The sequence below is a fragment of the Atta cephalotes genome (assembly GCF_000143395.1).
Source record: "Atta cephalotes unplaced genomic scaffold scaffold00098, whole genome shotgun sequence".
NCBI classification, from domain to species: domain Eukaryota; kingdom Metazoa; phylum Arthropoda; class Insecta; order Hymenoptera; family Formicidae; genus Atta; species Atta cephalotes.
This window is the reverse complement of record NW_012130162.1, coordinates 180727-201095: the sequence shown is the minus strand read 5'-3', so window position 1 is coordinate 201095 and position 20369 is coordinate 180727. Positions and strand designations below refer to the sequence as shown.

At 29.4% G+C, this 20369-nt stretch overlaps 1 protein-coding gene across 1 annotated transcript in view; it reads right to left on the bottom strand.

The window, feature by feature from the left end:
* Nucleotides 1-864: 864 nt before the first annotated feature.
* The window catches only part of LOC105624979, a 41917-nt gene continuing 22412 nt past the window's right edge, over nt 865-20369 (bottom strand). Inside the window, exons 2-4 of the mRNA XM_012206322.1 lie at nt 7142-7258; nt 1565-2067; nt 865-1360 (exon numbers count right to left, since the gene is read on the bottom strand). Coding sequence (XP_012061712.1) covers nt 865-1360; nt 1565-2067; nt 7142-7258 — 1116 coding nt within the window. The remainder of the gene's footprint in view (nt 1361-1564; nt 2068-7141; nt 7259-20369) is intronic.

The following is a 20369-nucleotide window of genomic DNA, read 5'->3' as shown; positions in this document are numbered from 1 at the left end:
GTATATATATATATATATATATATAGATGCGTTTTATATATTAAATTTTTGCTTAAAAACACAAATTCTCTACTTTAAAACAAATTGTCTATTTAAAAAAAACATTCTCTGCTTTAAAAACACATTATTTTCTTATATGATTTTTGTGTTTTTAAAGCAGAGAATTTGTGTTTTTAGAGAAATTGTATTTTTGAAGCAGAGAATTTGTCTTTTTTTTTTAAGCAGAGAAAATTTGTGCTTTTAAGTGAAGATTTAATATTATTACATATGAATATACTATACTAAAATTGCATACAATTCATAAATTGCTTACAATAATTCATAATAATTATTTTATTAATAATTTTTTGACAAATAACGAGCAAAAGTCAATGGCTTTGATCTTTTTGAGGATCAAAGTTAAAGTCAAGATCATTCGGAGATTATTTGGAGTTGACTGTAAAGCGAAAGATTTATATTAAAAACGTTATTGCAATTTTAAAAATGTTCTGCTGAAAATTGTGTCATTTTTCTATCAATACAGCGATATACATATAGTTGTTATTATGTAATATAACTGAAATCCCATAATCGCTGTATGTTGTGTTTCGTAAAGTTGCTACGTACATTATCATTATCTGGAAATGGACGTTCATATCTATCGAACTAAGTAGATTTCAAACAACTGTTAGGAAAGTTACAGCAAGTCTTGCATAGCATTTCTAAGAACTTTCGGCACTCATATGTGTATATGAAAAACTTCCGTTTATAATTTTCTTAAATACTTTGCCATTTATCAATGTCCTACGACGAAGAGCGTGTCTTCGAGCAAACAAAACGCCAATTTATGGACTGTCGTTTATCGCATGAACGTTTTCTAGAAACTTATTCATTGCCACCTCCAGCATCCGTCTCGCAGTCGCAAGATCTGTTAACTTCCACAACTTCCGGCACATCATTGTTTGTTATATCGTCCGCATTATTCTTCATAACGTATATCCTCTCTGCAGATTGTTCATCAATGATTTCGAGAAGTTGTTCCTCGACTTCTTCTCCCCTCTCGGACTTGTCGACAATTGACTCGTCTTCCGTAATTCCCATGGGATCTCGTATCGTTTCTTCGCTCTCCTCCTGACCGTGCAATGCCGTTATTACTCTCTGTTCGATTGTGAGCTGTTTCACGGCGTTTTCTAAATTATCCCTAAGAATATTTGCATCGTTCTCGCTCTCTCGCCACATAAAAGGCATAAAAATCATTCGAACGAGTTGATAAAGCCGTCTAAAACCCAATTTCTTGTACAAGCTTTGACTAGCTTCATTTTCTGGACGTATAACTACAAACGGATAATACCCTTTTTCGGCTACGCGTTTTGTCAGGTACCTAAAATTTCATATACATAAATTATTATATATTTCAATTTTGAATATAAGCATAAGCATAACAATATCGCGATATAACATAATATTTATTAATTATAAGCGATTAAGTTTTCATTTATATAGTTAAAAACAATACAATTACTCTCTCTTGACTCTTTGGTTAAGTATTATTATTAGTTGCAAACACTGTATAGAATTCTTCTACCTTGCTAACTTTGTCCCATAACCCTTTCTTCGATATTCCGGCTTGGTCTGCATGGAGAACATAGCTCCGTAATAAGATTGAACCATCCAAGCGGCTAAGCTATCCTTCACGAACACTCCCGCCGCAGATAGAGTCCTGATAAGTCGAAGAAAAATCTCGGGACATTCCATGTCATTAGCTGGATACAATTCGTGGATTCCCTCGGCATGTTCGGCTTTAAGAGGCCGCACCTGGACATCAGAGTCGGACTCGTTGTCCACTTGTTGACTTTCCTCTTCCTGCTCAAAGTACTCGCACGCGCAGACATCGCCTACCACTGTCTCGATGGTGCCGGTACTTTCGTAAAGACGCGTTAATTCCTCAGCAATATCGGAGTGAACGAAATTAATGTACAAAGGTCTCGACCAATCTATCAGAATGTCCTCCTCTCGGAGAAGGCGAAGCAGGTTTAGTCGATCATTCGGACAGAAGACACCGACGCTCTCGTACACCAAACCGTGTGGCTGAAAGTATCACAAAAAATACGATTAACATCTTTACAAATACAAAAAAGAAGCTCGAACGATCTGGAAGATGGTCAAATCTTTATTTACTGTTGTTTGTTGTTACAATTTAAGAAATAAATTAGATGCTCTGATGCAGGCTAATGATACATACCATAATGTTTCATATACAGAGTATATGAAAAGTTCCGTACTTCTTAAATATCTTGAAAAGTACTTAATGAAAAATAACTTTATTATAGTGTTTTGAAAAGCTCTTGACAACAGTTATTATTCTAAAAGCTAGATTCTAAAATAAAAAATAGGAGTATTCGATTAAAAAAAGAAATCGATTTGATCTTGATCTGACTTTAGTAGCGCCACATAAGGTCAAATTGATAAGTAAGCATTTCTAAGAAAAATGTTTTATACAAAAGTTGTATAGCTTAAAATGATCTATTTACTGATCTTATCAATTTGACCTTACGTGGCGCTACTAAAGTCAGATCAAGATCAAATCGATTTCTTTTTTTAATCGAATACTCCTATTTTTTTATTTTATAATCTAGTTTTTAGAATAATAACTGTTGTCAAGAGTTTTTCAAAACACTATAATAAAGTTATTTTTCATTAAGTTACTCTTCAAGTTACAATATAAAACTTGAAAGTTATAATATAGCCAGCATTAGCACCAAAGGTGTTTGATCGGCTAAAATCTCTTAAATGTTGTTTAAAATTATGATTTGGAATAACATTTGTATCAAGCTCAAGACTATTGGAATTTGCACCTCTTATTTTCATTTTTACATAAAAATGAATTTTTATGAGTTCTACTCCTATGGGATATACGGCAAGAGTTTAAAAAAGTTCATTTTTTATTAGAAATACGAAATATTTCGGATTTCTAATATTTTTTTTTTCATAATAGTAGACAGTACAAAGTTTTTACTAATATAGAGTTTGTTTATTTATCGTTTTTAAACATAATAAATAATACTTAATAAATTAAGTTTTTGATATGTGTATATACCAGAGTTACCCTATTGATTCAGAATCATTTGTAGTGATTTTCTGATTTTATTTTGTAGTTGAGTCATTTAAAAGTTATAACAAATTAAACTAAAGATATAACTTATCAATTTTTAAGATATCTTAAATCAGCTCGCGATATCTTTTTCAAAATCGTAGTTTTTCAGAATGTAGTTGTTTTCAGAATATAGTTGTTTGATTTGCTTTTCGGTCGTCTGCAGTTGAACAGTTTAAGAATGCAAATGACAGTCGCCATTTATCGACGAATTTATTAGACGAATTAAGAACGATAAGGAATATGCGACAAGTGGATTTGAGATACTTCAAAAATTGGCAAAGTTGCATTTCTAGTTTATTGTTAATTTTTTGTAACTTTTAAATGAACTTTACTACGAACACTCGGAAAATCATTACAAATAATTAGAAACAATTTTAAATCAATATACATTCTAAATCTGTAGCAATAAAAATTTCACTACTAATAAAGTGAATAGCAAAGTCACTGTTTTAAGTGGATTTTCACTGCTTTGGAATTAATTCGTCTTAGATAAGGAGTGAACTTTTTCACTTGATCAATCGAAGTGGTTTAAGCATTAGTTGATAATACAATGCAAGATGCGTCGAATGTTACTGGAGTACAAGGAGTGAATTTAGCACCGCCAGGTGCACTATATCATTTGCTATAGTTATTATGAGCGAGATGCATCTTGATTGATTATTGCATTGGAATGACATTATTCTATTTTAATCTTCACTACTACCTTGTAATAAAATTCATTGCCAGTAGCATTGGCTCAATTTGTCAACTACGCCAACAATGAAATTTCAATTCAATGAAATTTCATTGTTACAAATTTAGAGTGTATATTGGCATTTTTTATCTGAAAATCGGATGAGTTATTTTTTTCAAATTTAATATTTTTTAATATGAGGACCTACACCAAACAAAACAATGTTACTACACTCAACTTCAAACAAGATATTAACATTTTTTTTAATTGAAAACTTAGATTTTAAAAAGTTAGATAGCAAGTTCATAAAGATTGAAATTTCAATCCGTTTATATGTATTTCAATTCGTGTTTATATCGCAAATCGCAAGATTCATGCGAATAGTCGCTTTACGTTAAGCCCGCAGTACAAATGCAGATCAATGTGGCGGGTGCTAAATGTCAAAGGATGCAGCGTGATTCTTGGCGTGCTTAAAATTCGTGAGAGAATGTATTATGTACGAAACAAATAATCAATGAATTTATGGTGTTGCGAAAGTAGTAATTAACTAAAAAGCATAGATAAAATCATCTTGGAAGCTGAAAGCTGTGACATTAAGTAAGTCACGCGCTTCAATGACGACAAAGATGAAGGCGAAAATTTGGCGGACAGCCAAGCATATAGGGTCAACTCTTGTACTTCTATGCTGAAATGATGCGTCCGTAAGCACACAATAATGAGTTGTTAGTACTCGTGGCAAGGCCATTTCGTAAGGCCATTCTTTTGATATTTAGCGTTTTTACGATATTTTCCAAATTAACAATTCATCATAATGCGACGAATTGTTTCCCAATTGAGATAGTTCAATTTAGTTTTTTTTTTTTTAATACGTAATATAATATGACTCAAATAATATAAATTAATTGAAATTGTTGTTGAGAAGGGCTACAAATTCTAAGAAAAGCATAAAAAATATAATAAATGTAATATAATTAATGAATTAAATATTGTAGTTCATTAATGCAGTTATCTGATATTTTTTTATCCCTAATATCTTAAAAAATTACATAAAAAGAGACAAAAGTCAACTAAATTTTTTTCTCTCATCAAGATGTTGTCTATAAAATATTTTGCGAGGATTGTGGTGCCAGTTATGTGAATCGAACGAAGAGAAAGTTAAAAACTAGGAACACAAGTCAGATATAAAGAAAAAGACGGATTTGCTATTCGTTATCACGAATCATCAAATTAATTATATGAATATAATTGGAATAAAGTAAGAATTTTAGATGATGACGAACTCTCCTACAAAAAGCGTTTAATATCTGATAAATGATTCACACATAAAGAAACAAGACAGAGTTTAAATCGGCAAAATGACACAGAATTGTTACATGAATCTTAAACCTCTCCTCTTTTTTAATTACTTTCCCGGTTAATTTTTATTCCCTCTCTCGTACCTTTAACATTTCTTTCATTTCTCAATATTGAGTCGGATAATAAAGACGTTTCATCGCAATTTGCTTCTCAATCTACAATGCATTTTTATATTTTTGACTGATTTATTTGTAAACATGAATATTAGAACACGCTTTAAGAATTTTAAGGTAATTTTTAATTCATCATTTTACTTATTGTACGGTCTAATTATTTTCATACATTTATATTTTTTTATATTTTAATAGACATCAACTTTCATACATCCATATTTTTATATCAATAGATTGATTGTCTCATTTTTATAGATTTTGACTTCATATTATTCCATCATGAATTAATTGCGATTTATTATATTAGAAACGAATAATCACCATTACTGTATATGCGCAATGATATTATCGAATAAGGAGCCTTTGGATTCAATACTTTATATTAATACAGTACATACAGAGGATAGTCGCTGATACTGATCTAGGTCTCTTAAAGTGACATCCCATTTCTCAGAAACTAACTATTGCACTTTATTATATATTATTATATATAATAGTATTAATAGTATTAATAATTGTATTAATAGTATAATAGTATTAATACTAAATGCAAAAATAAAATTTTTACGATTTTCTTTTGCAAATTGCATAATTTAAAATAATAGTGACTATATTATTAATAATATTACGTTATTTTAAATGCTTATAATTTCCTAAATCAGTTTTATTTATATTATTTTTTCTCTCAGTTTTTTCATAATACGATTTTAAATTAAAAATTGAGGTACAGCGTAAATCGCCATACCTATCTGTAAAACAGATTGTGAGCTAATTCAATCTTTATAATATTGCTTTATAGTGTCAAATAGCTCTATTAGAACTGAAGACAACCGTGCATATATGGAAAAATTATTGAAAAACTATCACATCATATATTTGCATTTTGCAGAATAGCGTAAAATAAATATGCAAATATATAATTCAATAAAAATGTTTTATAATGTAGTGAAAAGATTCTGGAATGTCTTATATACATTCACTTAGTAGGTACTTTATACAGATAATTCCTATAAAAAAAAAAAGAATAGGAATACTGCCTACTGTGTCAGTTTTGGAGTTCATTTTGAAAACATTTTTGCTTACCTCAGAAAAAAATTAATTATTGCAAAATTGCAAACAGTATTATAAAAATTGCTTATACTATCTAATGGAAGACACTTTTTAGTTTGTACTTGTATTTTTAAAGTTTTATTTTGACCTTTTGTTTAAGAAATATTGTCTAAAAACAAAATGATATATCGATATCGGTGATTTTTCTTTACAATACGCGCATGACATTGTCGAAAAAGAAATCTCTTAATATCAACGTAATAACTGCAGGATACGATCAAGCTATTAATTTATATGTCAGAAGTCTTTTTTTCTTGTTATTAGTATTAAGCCGTTTATAATTTAAATATATTTCTATCAATTGTTTAACACTGATAATGACCCGATCGGAATCAAAAGGTCGTTTATATAATTTTATATTTATATCTTTGTTTAATTTATTAATTATATTATACTTATTATATTCTATGCTTTTCTTATGATTCGAGGCCCTTCTCAACACAATTTTGATTTTTTTTTTTTAACTATTTACTCATATAGGTATATTTCGTAAAAAGATATGTAGGCCACGTAGATAACCCAAGTCTCACATGTTTCGAAATAAATTAGATAAATTCAAGGAATAACTTTTAAAAATGGACAACTTTTTGAAATACTTATTTACGAAAATCTAATTAAGAAAGAGAAAATCTAATTAAATATGGAAATGTTGTTTCAAATAATATAAAAATATTAAAAATCGAAACTTTGCTTTTGTTTAAAATTGCGTCAGATAAACTTCCTTCTTCCTTAATCAAAGCAGAAATTCATACTTACAGATAATGTCATTCCGGGAAAATGTAAGCAGATTGCATCCTCGGGCCAATTGTTAGCCACGTAGAAATGGAATTCCCAGACTCTGTCTTGTATGTAAGTTAATACGGTTTGTTGAAACTGCAAGAAATTTATATAAATATTAATAAAACAGTCTTTTAATTAAATAATATAGTTATATAATTAAGAAGTGATATGAAAATAATTAAATATTCTTCATGGAATTGAAAGCGACATTTACAAAATAAAAGAGTTTATTTATATTCGCATGCGTCAGCCTTAACAAAGCTGCCGTCTGAAATGAAATATATATAGGGTGTTTGAAATTTAAATATCAAAACTTAGGCAATCGAAAAACTAAGAAAAAAAAGCCCTATAGAAATACGCTCGTTTTCGCTTCGTTTTGAAGAAAATTGCAAAAAAGACAAAATGTTATTGCTTCGTTCTTGCACGTGGAGGAGTAATATCTTAGCCACCCCGATTACCTGATTTGACACCACTGATTTGACTTTTTTGTGTGGAGAACCCTGAAGCAGAAAGTTTATTCGTCATCAATCAACTCAAGAGGACAATTGAGAAATCGAATCGAGGCTGCAATACACCAAATATCATCAGATCTGTGTTTAGCTGTAATACGAGCTGTTTGTAGATGCATTGCTGCAAGAAGGTCAAAACATTTTGAACAATATTTATATTAAGCAAGTGAATAAATACAATGTGAATAAATAATGAGAAAATACAAAAATGAAAACTATGTTTTATCTTTTATGCGATTTTCTTCAAAACGAAGTAAAAACGAGAATATTTCTATAGTAACTTTTTTTTTTCGGAAGTTTATCGACCCTCTACATGCTCCTGAAGTTTTGAAATTCAAATTCCAAACACCTTATACAGATTACTAAAATAATACAGGCACACGCTATTTATTAATTTCATTATATATGATATATATGTATAATTTTATATATATATATATATATATATATATATATATATATGTGAATGATATATGTATAATTGTATATACATATACAACTCATATCAACAAAATTATCGCATAAGTAAATTTATATTAAATTTATATTTCAATTTATATTGCATAAATTCAAATAGGCGTAACTCCGCGAAAAATGATGATTGATTTGATGCAAAAAGTGGCTTAATCCGAATTTTAAATGTGGTACTTTATGTTTTTCTGATTCCTAAACATGATGCAATAATTCATTTAGCTCTACGATATACGCCTTAAGAAATACAGCCCGATTAATGTGAAAAAATGATCAAATTTCGAGTTTAAAATCGATGTTAGCAAGCATTCAAATGGATCGTCACTTCCCTCAAAGTAGGTTGTAGGTCTGTTTACTCAGAACTCAGAAGATCTCTCTAATTGGAATTTTCCCGGGATCTTCTACAGGGCCTTTAAAAGTTGCATTTAATTGGATTATATAACATTTTTAAGGATAGAAAAATTTTTTTTACAAGTTTTAAAATATATCGCTTTGGTTGTTTTGACATCTTCAAATTAAATGCCTCAATTTGACAATAAAAAATTCTTTATTAGAAAATGAGTACATAATACAAAAATATGTGATTTAATTAATTGAAATAAACTACATAAATATAAAAGTCAAATAAAAGTCTCCCATCATGTTCAAAACAGAACAGAGCAAATGTTGAAACAATTCGCAAGGTTTAATATGAAAATTTGCAACATTTAATACATAAATGTATTCTCCGGAAATTTATTTGTATTATTATTTCGAATTTCGATAACAAAATTTTCAATAATATATTGTATTATAAATTATTTGGATCAGCAATTATGATTTCATTGAAATTCTATTTCTATTTTTATCCTTATTTGATATATGTAGTTTATTTCAATTAATTAAATCTTTTTTTTTTATTATACTCGTTTTCATTTTCTATTAAAGAGTTTTTTTATGGTCAAATTGAGGCATTTGATTTGAGGATGTCAATCACAAGGCGATATATTGTAGATATATTGTATTTAGAATTCGCATATAAAATTTTTTGGAATCTAATTGGGATCTGACTCGACTTCCCTCTTCCCCCCCTCACTAAAATCATGGATTCTGGTTGGAAAATCTATGAAGATTCCAATCAAAAATGTAATGTTTTGTAAACGCGATTCTAAATAGAAGATTCAAACAGATCCCACGATTAGAAAATCCAGACAGATCTCAATTAGAAAATCCAAATAGATCCCAATTAGAAAATTCAAATAGATCTTACTTACTTTTTCCAATATTTATTTAAACTCTTTTTTGTTTTTATTATATATTATAATAAGTGAAACACTTTGAACATGTACAGTGGACAGGTTGCAGCACTTTTTTTTCAATACAGCCTATATATCGAGCGATTGATTCTTATTTATGGATCTATAGATAAAAACCGATCAATCGTTCGATGAGCAGATTGCATTCCGAAACCCATTGAAAAAAAGTACTGCAACCATTCTTCCATAACTACATTTCATAAGTATATTCTAGAAATATAAATATATATTCAAGTATTTCAAATATTTTTAAAATAAATAAACAATTTAAATAGGATGACATATATTGTTATTGTGAACATAAATTATTGTACGTAGTTTAAAAATTAAAATTAAGAATAAAAAAGTTATAATATTTATTATGTTAAATATATATATATATATATTAGGTGTACAACTTTGCTTCCGCCGTTTTCCTATAGATGGCTTTAGCGGTAAGTGATGGTCGAAATAAATAGATCATAGACGTCATACAATAAACTTGGGCATCTATCAACATAATCCCATAGAAACATTAGTCGATTTGTGTCTGCAGCATAAAGTTATTCTTGATTGAAAATGTCAGTTTACGAGCCAAATTCTCGTCATTTGCGGGAGGTTTTAATTTTTTGCTTCAATATGAAGAAATTTACGGCTGAGGCTCATCGAATGCTCTTAAATACTTATGGTGAGGCCGTTATTAGTGAAAGAACGTGTCGTGAGTGGTTTCAACGCTTCAAGAACGGTGATTTTGACGTCCAAGGTCATGCTCTGTATTTGGTGGGATCAGCTCGGCGTAGTGTATTATGAACTGTTAAAACCGACTGAAACAGGCGATCGGTATCGAACGCAATTGATGCGTTTGAGCCGAGCATTGAAAGACAAACGGCTGCAATACAACGAGAGACACGATAAAGTGATTTTGCAGCATGACAATGCTCGACCCTATGTTGCGAAAGTGGTCAAGACATACTTGGAAACGTTGAAATGGGAAGTCCTACCCCACCCGCCGTATTCTCCAGAGGTTGCTCCCTCTGACTATCACTTGTTTCGATCAATGGCACACGGCCTGGCTGACCAGCACTTCCGGTCTTATGAAGAAGTAAAAAATTGGATCGATTCGAGGATAGCCTCAAAAGATGACCAGTTTTTTCGACGCGGGATTCGTACGCTACCCGAAAGATGGGAGAAAGTAGTAGCCAGCAATGGACTTTGAATCATAAATGTATAACCAGTTTTTTACAATAAAGCCTCGAATTTTGGAAAAAAAACAGCGGAAACAAAGTTGTACACCTAATATATAATTATTAATAATAATAATCAAATAATGTTTAGATTAATGACCATTCCAATCTCTGGCATATTTGCATATGCCACATTGCGACATTTAAGAGTAATGTATACATTTTAGTGTATACATCGGCATAATATGCATTATTTGTCAACATTGAATGAGACAAATTGATAATCAACGAATTTGGAGTATAAATGTTTGGTGCGGTATTTGAGTGGCCATATAATTGGATCTTATATTTTCGAAGAAAATGATGCAATTTATCACAATTTCCTTGAAAACTATTTGCCAATATTGTTAGAAAATGTACAATTACATACAATATTCGAGAACAAATGTAATTTTGAAGCAAGACGAAGATCCTGCTCATCCTACCAAAACAGTATAAAATTTATTAAATGAAAAATAATTCACGATAATAATAATCGATGGATCGGAAGCAAAGGACTTGTAGCATGGCACTACGATCATAGCGCCATTCGACCTTACGCCCTTGAATTACTTTCTGTGGGAAATATGTCAAAGACATTGTGTATTCTGAATCTTCAACAACTCATGATAATATGATTGCTCGAATTATTACAACGCTTAAATATATTTCACCGGAGATACTAAAAAGAGCAGTGGATCATTTAATATACCGAATTCATCTGTGTCGTCAAGTCCAAGGACAAAACATTTATTGTAATGGAAAGGCATACATTTTACTTTACTATGAATTTGTGACTTAAATTGATCTTGAATGTCCCTTATGTAGTACATATATCAATGAATTTGTCTTAAAAGGGGCTATCATATAATGTAATAAAAAAATATGGCATTTCATTTAAAAAAAAAAATGAAGTTTACCTTGAAATATTCCCAACGTGTCCGTCCATAAAATAATTATTTCCACTATGTGATGTCCCTCTTTGTATTGAACATGTTAGTATAACATGTTAGTATAAATAATTTTTCTGTATATCTTCAAATTTTGCTAATAATTAAATCGGTCACTTTATACAAATTACCCTGTATATCCTTTAAAAAAACTTACAAATTTTTTTGCAATTTTTTTGTTTGTCTAAAATTGAACCGAAATTTATAAAATTATTCATTGATTACAATAACATTTCAAAATCGTTTTCTATATTAAATACATGTAAATCGTCTACTATATTAAATACATGTAAATTATTGATGTTTTGAATTTGATGAATATCATAATGTAGATCTTCGATATATTTTCTCATTTTTATTATAATTTGTTTGTTTGTTAAAATGGCTTTCAATAAAAGTTCTTCCTAGAAATAAATGTTAATAGAATAGAAATATAATTTTTATAATACTAATATAAATTAATGAATATAAAAAAATATAATGTTAATAATAGAGGAAAGGCTTCTATTATAAAATATCGTTCATATAAAATACCGAGTTCATTTTGGGTAAAAGCATTAAAGTTTAAGCTGAATTAAAAAACAATAATAAATTATTTCGCGAAGGGAATTTAATAAGCTTTATACTATTTTTTATTAGATACTATTTTATGTAAAATTTAATTTAAATACTATTATCATATTAAATATTATAATTTATAATAAATTAAATGAGAAATGCTACTGAGTTGGAACCTTTACCAGATGAATAGTTTCTTTCATAAGAAGCATCGAAGATGAACATGGAAAAGCCCAGATAATAGAACACGAAACGAAATAGTTTATTTTATTGCGGATAAAAAATACATATTCAAAGATGTCAATGTGCTAAATAAATTTGCAACTACAAGTGACCATCAGATGGTTAGAGCAATAATAGAAATACACATCAAGAAAGATACAAAATGATTGGACATATATCCTATAAGTGAAGACAATTTCGAGAAATGTATCAACACCTTACAAAAGGCATAGATTACAAATGACATAAATATATTGAACAGCACAATAGTAAATGCAATAACACAGGCATAGAAAACTTTCTGTTCAAAAAGGGAACAGGGTGAGAAAATCAGCCAAAAGACGAAACGAAAAATAATGGAAAGAAAAATATTAAAGAATGATGAAAACAACAACTAACAGAAAGTTAACGCCTTAAACAGAGAAATCTCAAAAGTCATAAAGAAGAACATAGAAAATGAAGAAATCATACAAATTGAGAAGAATAAGAGCGTGAAAGAAATGAAAAGGAAATTTAAAGGAGGAAAGAAAGAAATTTTACAGCTTAAGGATAAAAAAAAAGGAAATCTAATATCAAAGAAAGGACTTGTTACATATAATGAAAGAGTTCTATACAACGCTGTACAAATCAAAATCAAGTGCACTTATCTAAGTGCACTTTCAACAAAGTTTAAAGTCAAGGCTCAGAGGATATCCCGGAAATTTCAAAGAAAGAGATCCATCACGTTCTCAAATATATGAAAAATAGTAAGGCCCTGGGAGAGAATGGTATAGTCGCAGAAGTTATAAAATTAGGAGGGTGTCTTCTAATAGATAAAATTCAAGAATTTTTCAATCTATGTCTCTACAGTCAAAATATCCTCATCCAATGAAACAATTCTATTATGATTCTCCTCCATAAGAAGGGAGATAAAACAAATCTGGAAAATTACAGACCTATTAGTCTTCTAAGTCATCTACATAAACTCTATACTCGAATACTAACAATTAGACTGGAAATCAAACTTAATGATTTTTATCAAGCCAGAGAGTAGGCTGGATTCCGAAGAAGATATAGAACAAATGATTATCTGCAGTGTCAGTGAAAACTTCAATGGAAAAATTGAGTACAACTTTAACTCTTATGTTCGTGAACTTCCAAAAAGCCTTCGATACAGTCGAATTATCAGCTGTTTTGAAGACTTTGAAAGAATGCCGAATAGATCATAGATATTCCAATATTATTCGAAATATTTATGGCAACTGTACACCTCTATACTACCACAAAGAAGAAATCAAATTAGATGTCAGATGGAGGATGACACAATGTTGTTAAAACTATTCAGCAGTCCTAGAACATGCTTTCAAAATGTTAGACTGAGATAATAGAGGCATTAGTATTGAAAAAGACTCAACCAACTTCGCTTTGCAGATGACATCGTTCTAATATCAGACAACTTGAAAGATGTTCGAGAAATGCTATACGCAACAGAAAGTTGACCTGAGGATAAATTGTAACAAGATCAAAATGATGACCAATCTTGTTCCGAGTGAGGAAATAATTATTGAAGATACTATCATCGAAATTGTTGAGAAATATATTTATCTTGGCCATGAGATGAGAATCAGCAGAGACAACTAAACAGCAGAATTTTTTTAGAAGAAGAACCATAGGGTGTTCAATATGTTCGAGAAATTGCGCGATATATTCAAAACCAAAGTCCCAATGAAAAGAAAAGCATTCAACCAGTGCATTCTCCCAGTCCTAACTTATGGCAGAGAGACTCTAACTCTTACTAAAACATCAGTTATGAAGTTACGAAGAACTCGTAAAATGGAAAGGTCTATACTGGATATAAGTTTCAGAGATAGTACGAGTATAAAAGTACGAAATGAAGAAATCCGCAAAAGAACTAGAGTGGATGATACCATCGAATGTATAGCGAAACAAAAGTGGAAATGGGCGGGACATATTACAAGAACAAATGATAACAGATGATACAAAAAGATCCTAGCATAGAGAACCAATAAACGAAGCCGAGAGAGACCTCCAATACGATAGACCGATGACTTAAAAAGAGTTATAAAAAATTGGATGACAGCTGCTCAGGACAGCAACAAACATCTAGAGGAGGCCTATGTCCAGCAGTGGACAAATCAAGAGACTATATGATGATGATGATGATAATATTAAATATTTATATTTATTATTATATTCATTATATTTATTATATTTATTGTCATATTAAATATTTATTATTATTATAATTTAATTTAAATACTATTATCATTAGGCGCTTATCTTATAATAGCAGACTTTTCTCTATTAATTATAAAATAATAATAGCAATTGAAAAATAAAGTTCAAGATATATGATATAAATTGATCCAATTTTCAATAAATTACCATTTATGGTGCCAATTAGCTCATTTATTGCATCTTTATTGTAATCAGCCGGATATAAATTTTGAAGATCAAATGTTATTGCTGCAGTTTGATTATTATTTAATAAGTTTTCTGGATTGAGCTCTATTTTTTTAATGATATCAAATAGGTAATGATATCAATATTTTATTTATTAATAAATATTTATTTATTAATAAAAATTAGGAATGCAATTAGGAATTACTTAACGTATAAAAAAATCGCGTAAATCAAGGTATGAGTGTTATTTGTAATTGTATTTCTTTTTTATTATGTCAATTACCTTTCTCAACATTTGAACTTTTTGAAATTTCGTTATTATTTCTCTCATTTAATTCTTGTGTAATATGCATATTTCAAGTTTTAACTATTTTCCTTTATTGTCAATTATCAAATTCTAAGCTGTTGTGGTACATCTTCATTTCCTGATTGTCAGTTTGCTTTAATATTCTTTTTAATTTTTCGCCTTTATTTTAGTTAGTAACTTTTAATTCTATGCTGTTTGTTGCTAAGCAATCACTTAAAGAATCGTCTAAAATTTAATATTTGATAATAATTATAGGGTAATACTTATATAACTGACTATAAATAAGGTCTACTTTTGAGAATTTTTTTTTGTTTAATGAACCGTGCTATTAAAAAATGAGTTTTTTAAATTTTATTAAGCACATAAGAAAGTATAACAAATAATTTTTTCAGAATTTTATTTATCAAAATGGCAGATCTGCAGCAGCATGAAGATGATATAGATCTGATATTCTGCTAAGAATATTAATTATATAAAATATAATCTTGATACTATTTTCTTTATAAACATGCATTTTATTTAAGACTTTCCTAAAAAGTGCCCGAGGGCACTTTCATTCTCTCCTATTTTAAATAAATTTATTTCAGAAATATTCTCCGACCAAGATAATATTTTTCGCAATAAATTCTTTACAGGTTTTTCTTCTTGCTTCTAATTAAATTTAGCAAGATTATTAATATTTTAGATTGATTGAAAGATTAATTGGCGGGTAGTCATTCTGAGATAAATTTATTTAAGATGCATATTATATTATACAGAGTAATAACTAATTAAAAGTTAAAAAAAAGTTAGAAAGTTAGAAAGTTAATAACTTTTAACTTAACTTAGTTACTTTTAAACTTTAATTATTAATTTTTTTTAAATTAAAAATTTTTCTATATCTCTTAATATAAATATTTTTTATAAAGTCAAACATTAGAGACTTAATTCAGAAAAAGTTCAATGATTTTATGATAAGAGATCTAATAAGAGTCATATATACGGTAGCCGGTAGTTTTATTAATTCGCTAGATTTTTGTCAATTCCCGCTTATATTTAAATCACATTAATTTTAGGCATCATAAACGTTATATTTTAGCAACATAAATATGAAATGAGCCTTAGAAGAATTGTTGTAGAAACAATACTGCACATCCACCCATTTTCTAAATTTTTACGTATATTTTTTGTAACAAATATCTAGTCACTGTAATTGATAAACATGCATGAGCAAACGTTTCTAGAAGTTAAAGAAAGTTAGATAAAGATTAAAGAAAGAAAAATAATGCAAATATATAATCATTTCTCTCGCAAGATTTTGACAAAAACGTCTTATGATATGACTCTTATTATATTTAAGTAACTTACATGTGAATATAAAATTAAATTTACCTAATAATCTATATTTGTAAGTATTATTTAAAATAATCATTTTAAGAAAAATTAAGACATTCTGATCTCAAAAATAATTTTTTTCAAAATTAACTTTTTTTTAAACATAAGTTAATTCAATTTTAACCTTTAATAAGTTAATTCTTTATTCCTTCAACTTTTAACTTAATTTTATTATTGGGAGTACAAATTAGTTCGGTCCGTTTCCCTAAAGATAGCTCCAGCTGTTGTGAATGGTTCATAGTGACAGCTGATTTTGGCGGTTTCAGAGAGGTTGAAAACATCTGCTAATAATATTCAGTTTATATCGCTTTGAGTTTCATACAAAAACCTTGATTTTTACTGTGTTTGAAATGTCGAATTGTTAATCAAGCAGCATTTGCGGGAGATTTTGGTTTTCTTAATTTTTTAATTGGAAGAAAAGTGCGGCTGAAGCCCATGCTCGAATGCTTGTCGAAGTTTATGGCACTGATAAATACACTGATAAATCCAACTGATAAATCATATCATCAGGGAATGGTTTCGACGTTTCAAGGATGGAGATTTCAGCGTTGAAGACAAGCCTCGCTCTGGACAGCCAAAAAAATTCGAAGAAGAATTAGAGGCATTACTCAAAGAAGATCAGAGTCAAATGCAAGAGGAGTTTGCAGAATCATTGGGAGTAACTCAACAAGCCATTTCTGTACGATTGAGAGCCATGGGAATGACTTGTTCAAAAACAAGGAAATTGGGTGTCTTATGAAACCGAGAGGAACTCTTGAAAGACGATTTTTCACTTGCGAACAGCTGATTCAGAGACAACAGAGAAAAGGTTTTTTGCATCGAATTGTGACTAGAGATGAGAAGTGGATATTCTACGACAAGAAGAAAAAATACTACGCTAAGCCCGGTCAATCGTTGCCATCGATCTCAACATCAACACCACGGCCGAACATTCATGGTTCGAAGATCATGCTCTGTATCTGGTGAGACCAAAAGGGTCTTGTTTACTATGAGCTGCTGAAACGTGGCGATTCCATTACGGGCGATCGGTATCGGCTACAATTGATTCCGTTTGAGCCATGCATTGCGAGAAAAACGGCCGGAATATGAGCAAAGACATGATAAAGTTTTTCTTCATGACAACGCTCGGCCTCATGTCGCTAAAGTCATAAAAAAATATTTGGAAATGCTCAAATGGGATGTTTTACCGCATCCGCCGTATTCTTCGGACATTGCTCCTTCTGATTACTGGTTGTTCCGAAGGATGCAGAAAGTCACCGGTTCACTTCTTTCGCAAAAATTGGCTCCAAAATTGGATCGCCTCCAAAGACGAGTCATTTTTTCGAGATGGAATTCGAAAATTGCCTGAGAGATGGGAAAAAGTAGTAGGCAGCGATGGACAGTATTTTAATTTATCTGTACTTTCATTTTGTTTTGAAATAAATGCACAAAAAAACGGACCGAACCAATTTGTACTCCCAATAATTTTGTAAGCTATTAACTTTAACTTAATTTAGTTTAGAAAACATTAACTACCCAACTCTGATATATATATTTGTTTAACATCTAACTTTGATTATAAGTAACACTTTTATTGAGTTTATATATAATTATAAAGTACACTCGTATTAAATATGGAATGTGCAATATGAATATTGATAATGAAAATAGGGATAATGCAAATACAGATAATAAAATATTGCCGTTATTAGAACGAAAAAATTACAAATCTTTGGAAATCACAAATTTTTTTAACTTTAATCTTTTAAGTTTAAGCATGTAGATATAAGATATTTAGTACAAGATATTTATTCGTTATTATATTATAAACTTAATTTTAATCCCCAGAAAAATCTTCGAATATTTGAAGCACTACTAATTTAAAAAAAATATGAAAAATAAAATGACAAGTGATCACTATCCAAATATTTTTGTAAGTATTATATAAATAGTAGTTTAGTATAAAATAAAAAATTCGTTTAATCTTTTAAATATTTTTTTATAGAAGCTCAGGATCATGTCATGGACAATATTATTTGTCAAGAAAGTTGGAGATTGTATCTATTTTCATTTTTACATAAAAATGAATTTTTAATAATCCGAAAAGTACTCAATAAAAAATAAATTTATTATAGTGTTTTAGAAAGCTCTCGACATCGGCTATTAGATTTTGGAATCAAAAATAGGGTGTACTATTAAAAAAAAAAAATCGATGATCTTGATTTGACCTTGATGACGCCACCCAAGGTTAGACTGATCAGATCAGTGAATAAATCGCTTAAAACCCTGCAACTTCTGTAGGAGACATTTCTTTTGGAAATGCTTAGTTTTCACTGGTCTTGAACTTTACTCACCGTGCATGTTGTCATTGGATTCGCCATTTTGAAATGTATACTTCTGATCTCGGATTCATGTTTAGCGACCAAAAAAGAACAAGTAGTACCAAATTGTATTGAAATTTAAATATTTTTTTTGTATTTTGACACAAGAAATGCATAAATATTAGTTTTAAAGTCGAAGGACAATCTGATATTAATCGATTTGAAATTTTATCTAAATCATATTGAGGTCTACAGTTAATGGAATATTTTTGGGACAGTTTTGGGAATATTGCTAATCGATTTTCAAAAATTCAAAAATTTCATTTTTTTTTCGACCCACCTTAGTATATGTGTACCTGTAGGTACCTTTCAGAAAATATTTGTTACAACACTGCATGCCACGAGATCATTATTTTATGCATATTCTGTAAATAACTGATAAAAAAAGTAACTATACAGAATGTTTTATAAATACATGTCAATATTTTAGGAGATAATCTGTATAAAATAAATAAAATCTATATAATCTAAAATAAATAAAAAATGTATGAACATATGTCCTACATACCTTAGTTTTTAAATTATGGATGATTAAGAAAAATGTTCGAAATGTCTGCCTTGTGCGTCAACACATGCTATTGTACAGCTTAATACGTCTCGATGTTATCTAATGTTTAACAATATCCATCAATATAAATCGGACAAAATTTCAGGCAGTCATGGCAATTCAGGCAAAACTTGTGATTCATGCATCTGCTCATTTCCATCTTGACGTGAGAACATTTCTAAACAACGCCTTCGCAAACCAATGGATAGGGCGAGGCGGACCCACCTCATGACCCAGCATTGTATTGTAATAATCTTGCAGTAATATTACAAATTTACTGTAATATATTGCATGGTAATATGTCAATAATATTGTATAAATACTGCAACATTAAATGTCCGCGGCAAACTCGTAGCAATAATATTTTTACATATTATGATAATATTTGCAATATACTATTTCTATGCACTGTAGTAATATTACAATAATATTACATACATATATATATGTATATATATACATATATATATAAAATAAAATAGTAAATATCGCTACAATAATAAATGTCCGCAAAAAAAAGATTCCGCACCAAACATATGGAAAATGGCTAATTTAGCTGAATTTGTAATATGTTATAGTTCTGATTGTCTTGATCAAAAATCTCCACGGGCACGAAGTAAAATAATGAACATTTCTTCTTATGAGTAGCATATCCCTCTTGTGGCCATGTACTTATCTTCAGAAATATTGCAGCAATATTGTAGCAATATCTACTTCAATAATGCACAATATTACATAAATTGCAGCGATATTGCTGTACTATTAAAATTATAATATTTTATTGGAAATATTGCTACAATATTGTAAAATATTATAATTTTAATTTTGTAGAAAATATTGCAATATATTATTGCGAAATTACAATTCAGTAAGTATGCGGCCCAGTTAAGGGATATACTTTTCATAAGGAGAAAATGACCAGGAGTTCTATAAAAAAGAGTAATCCCTTTTATAAGCCGAATAGGCCAGTCTTCTAGAGATTCCCAATCCTTTTTGAATGTATTTT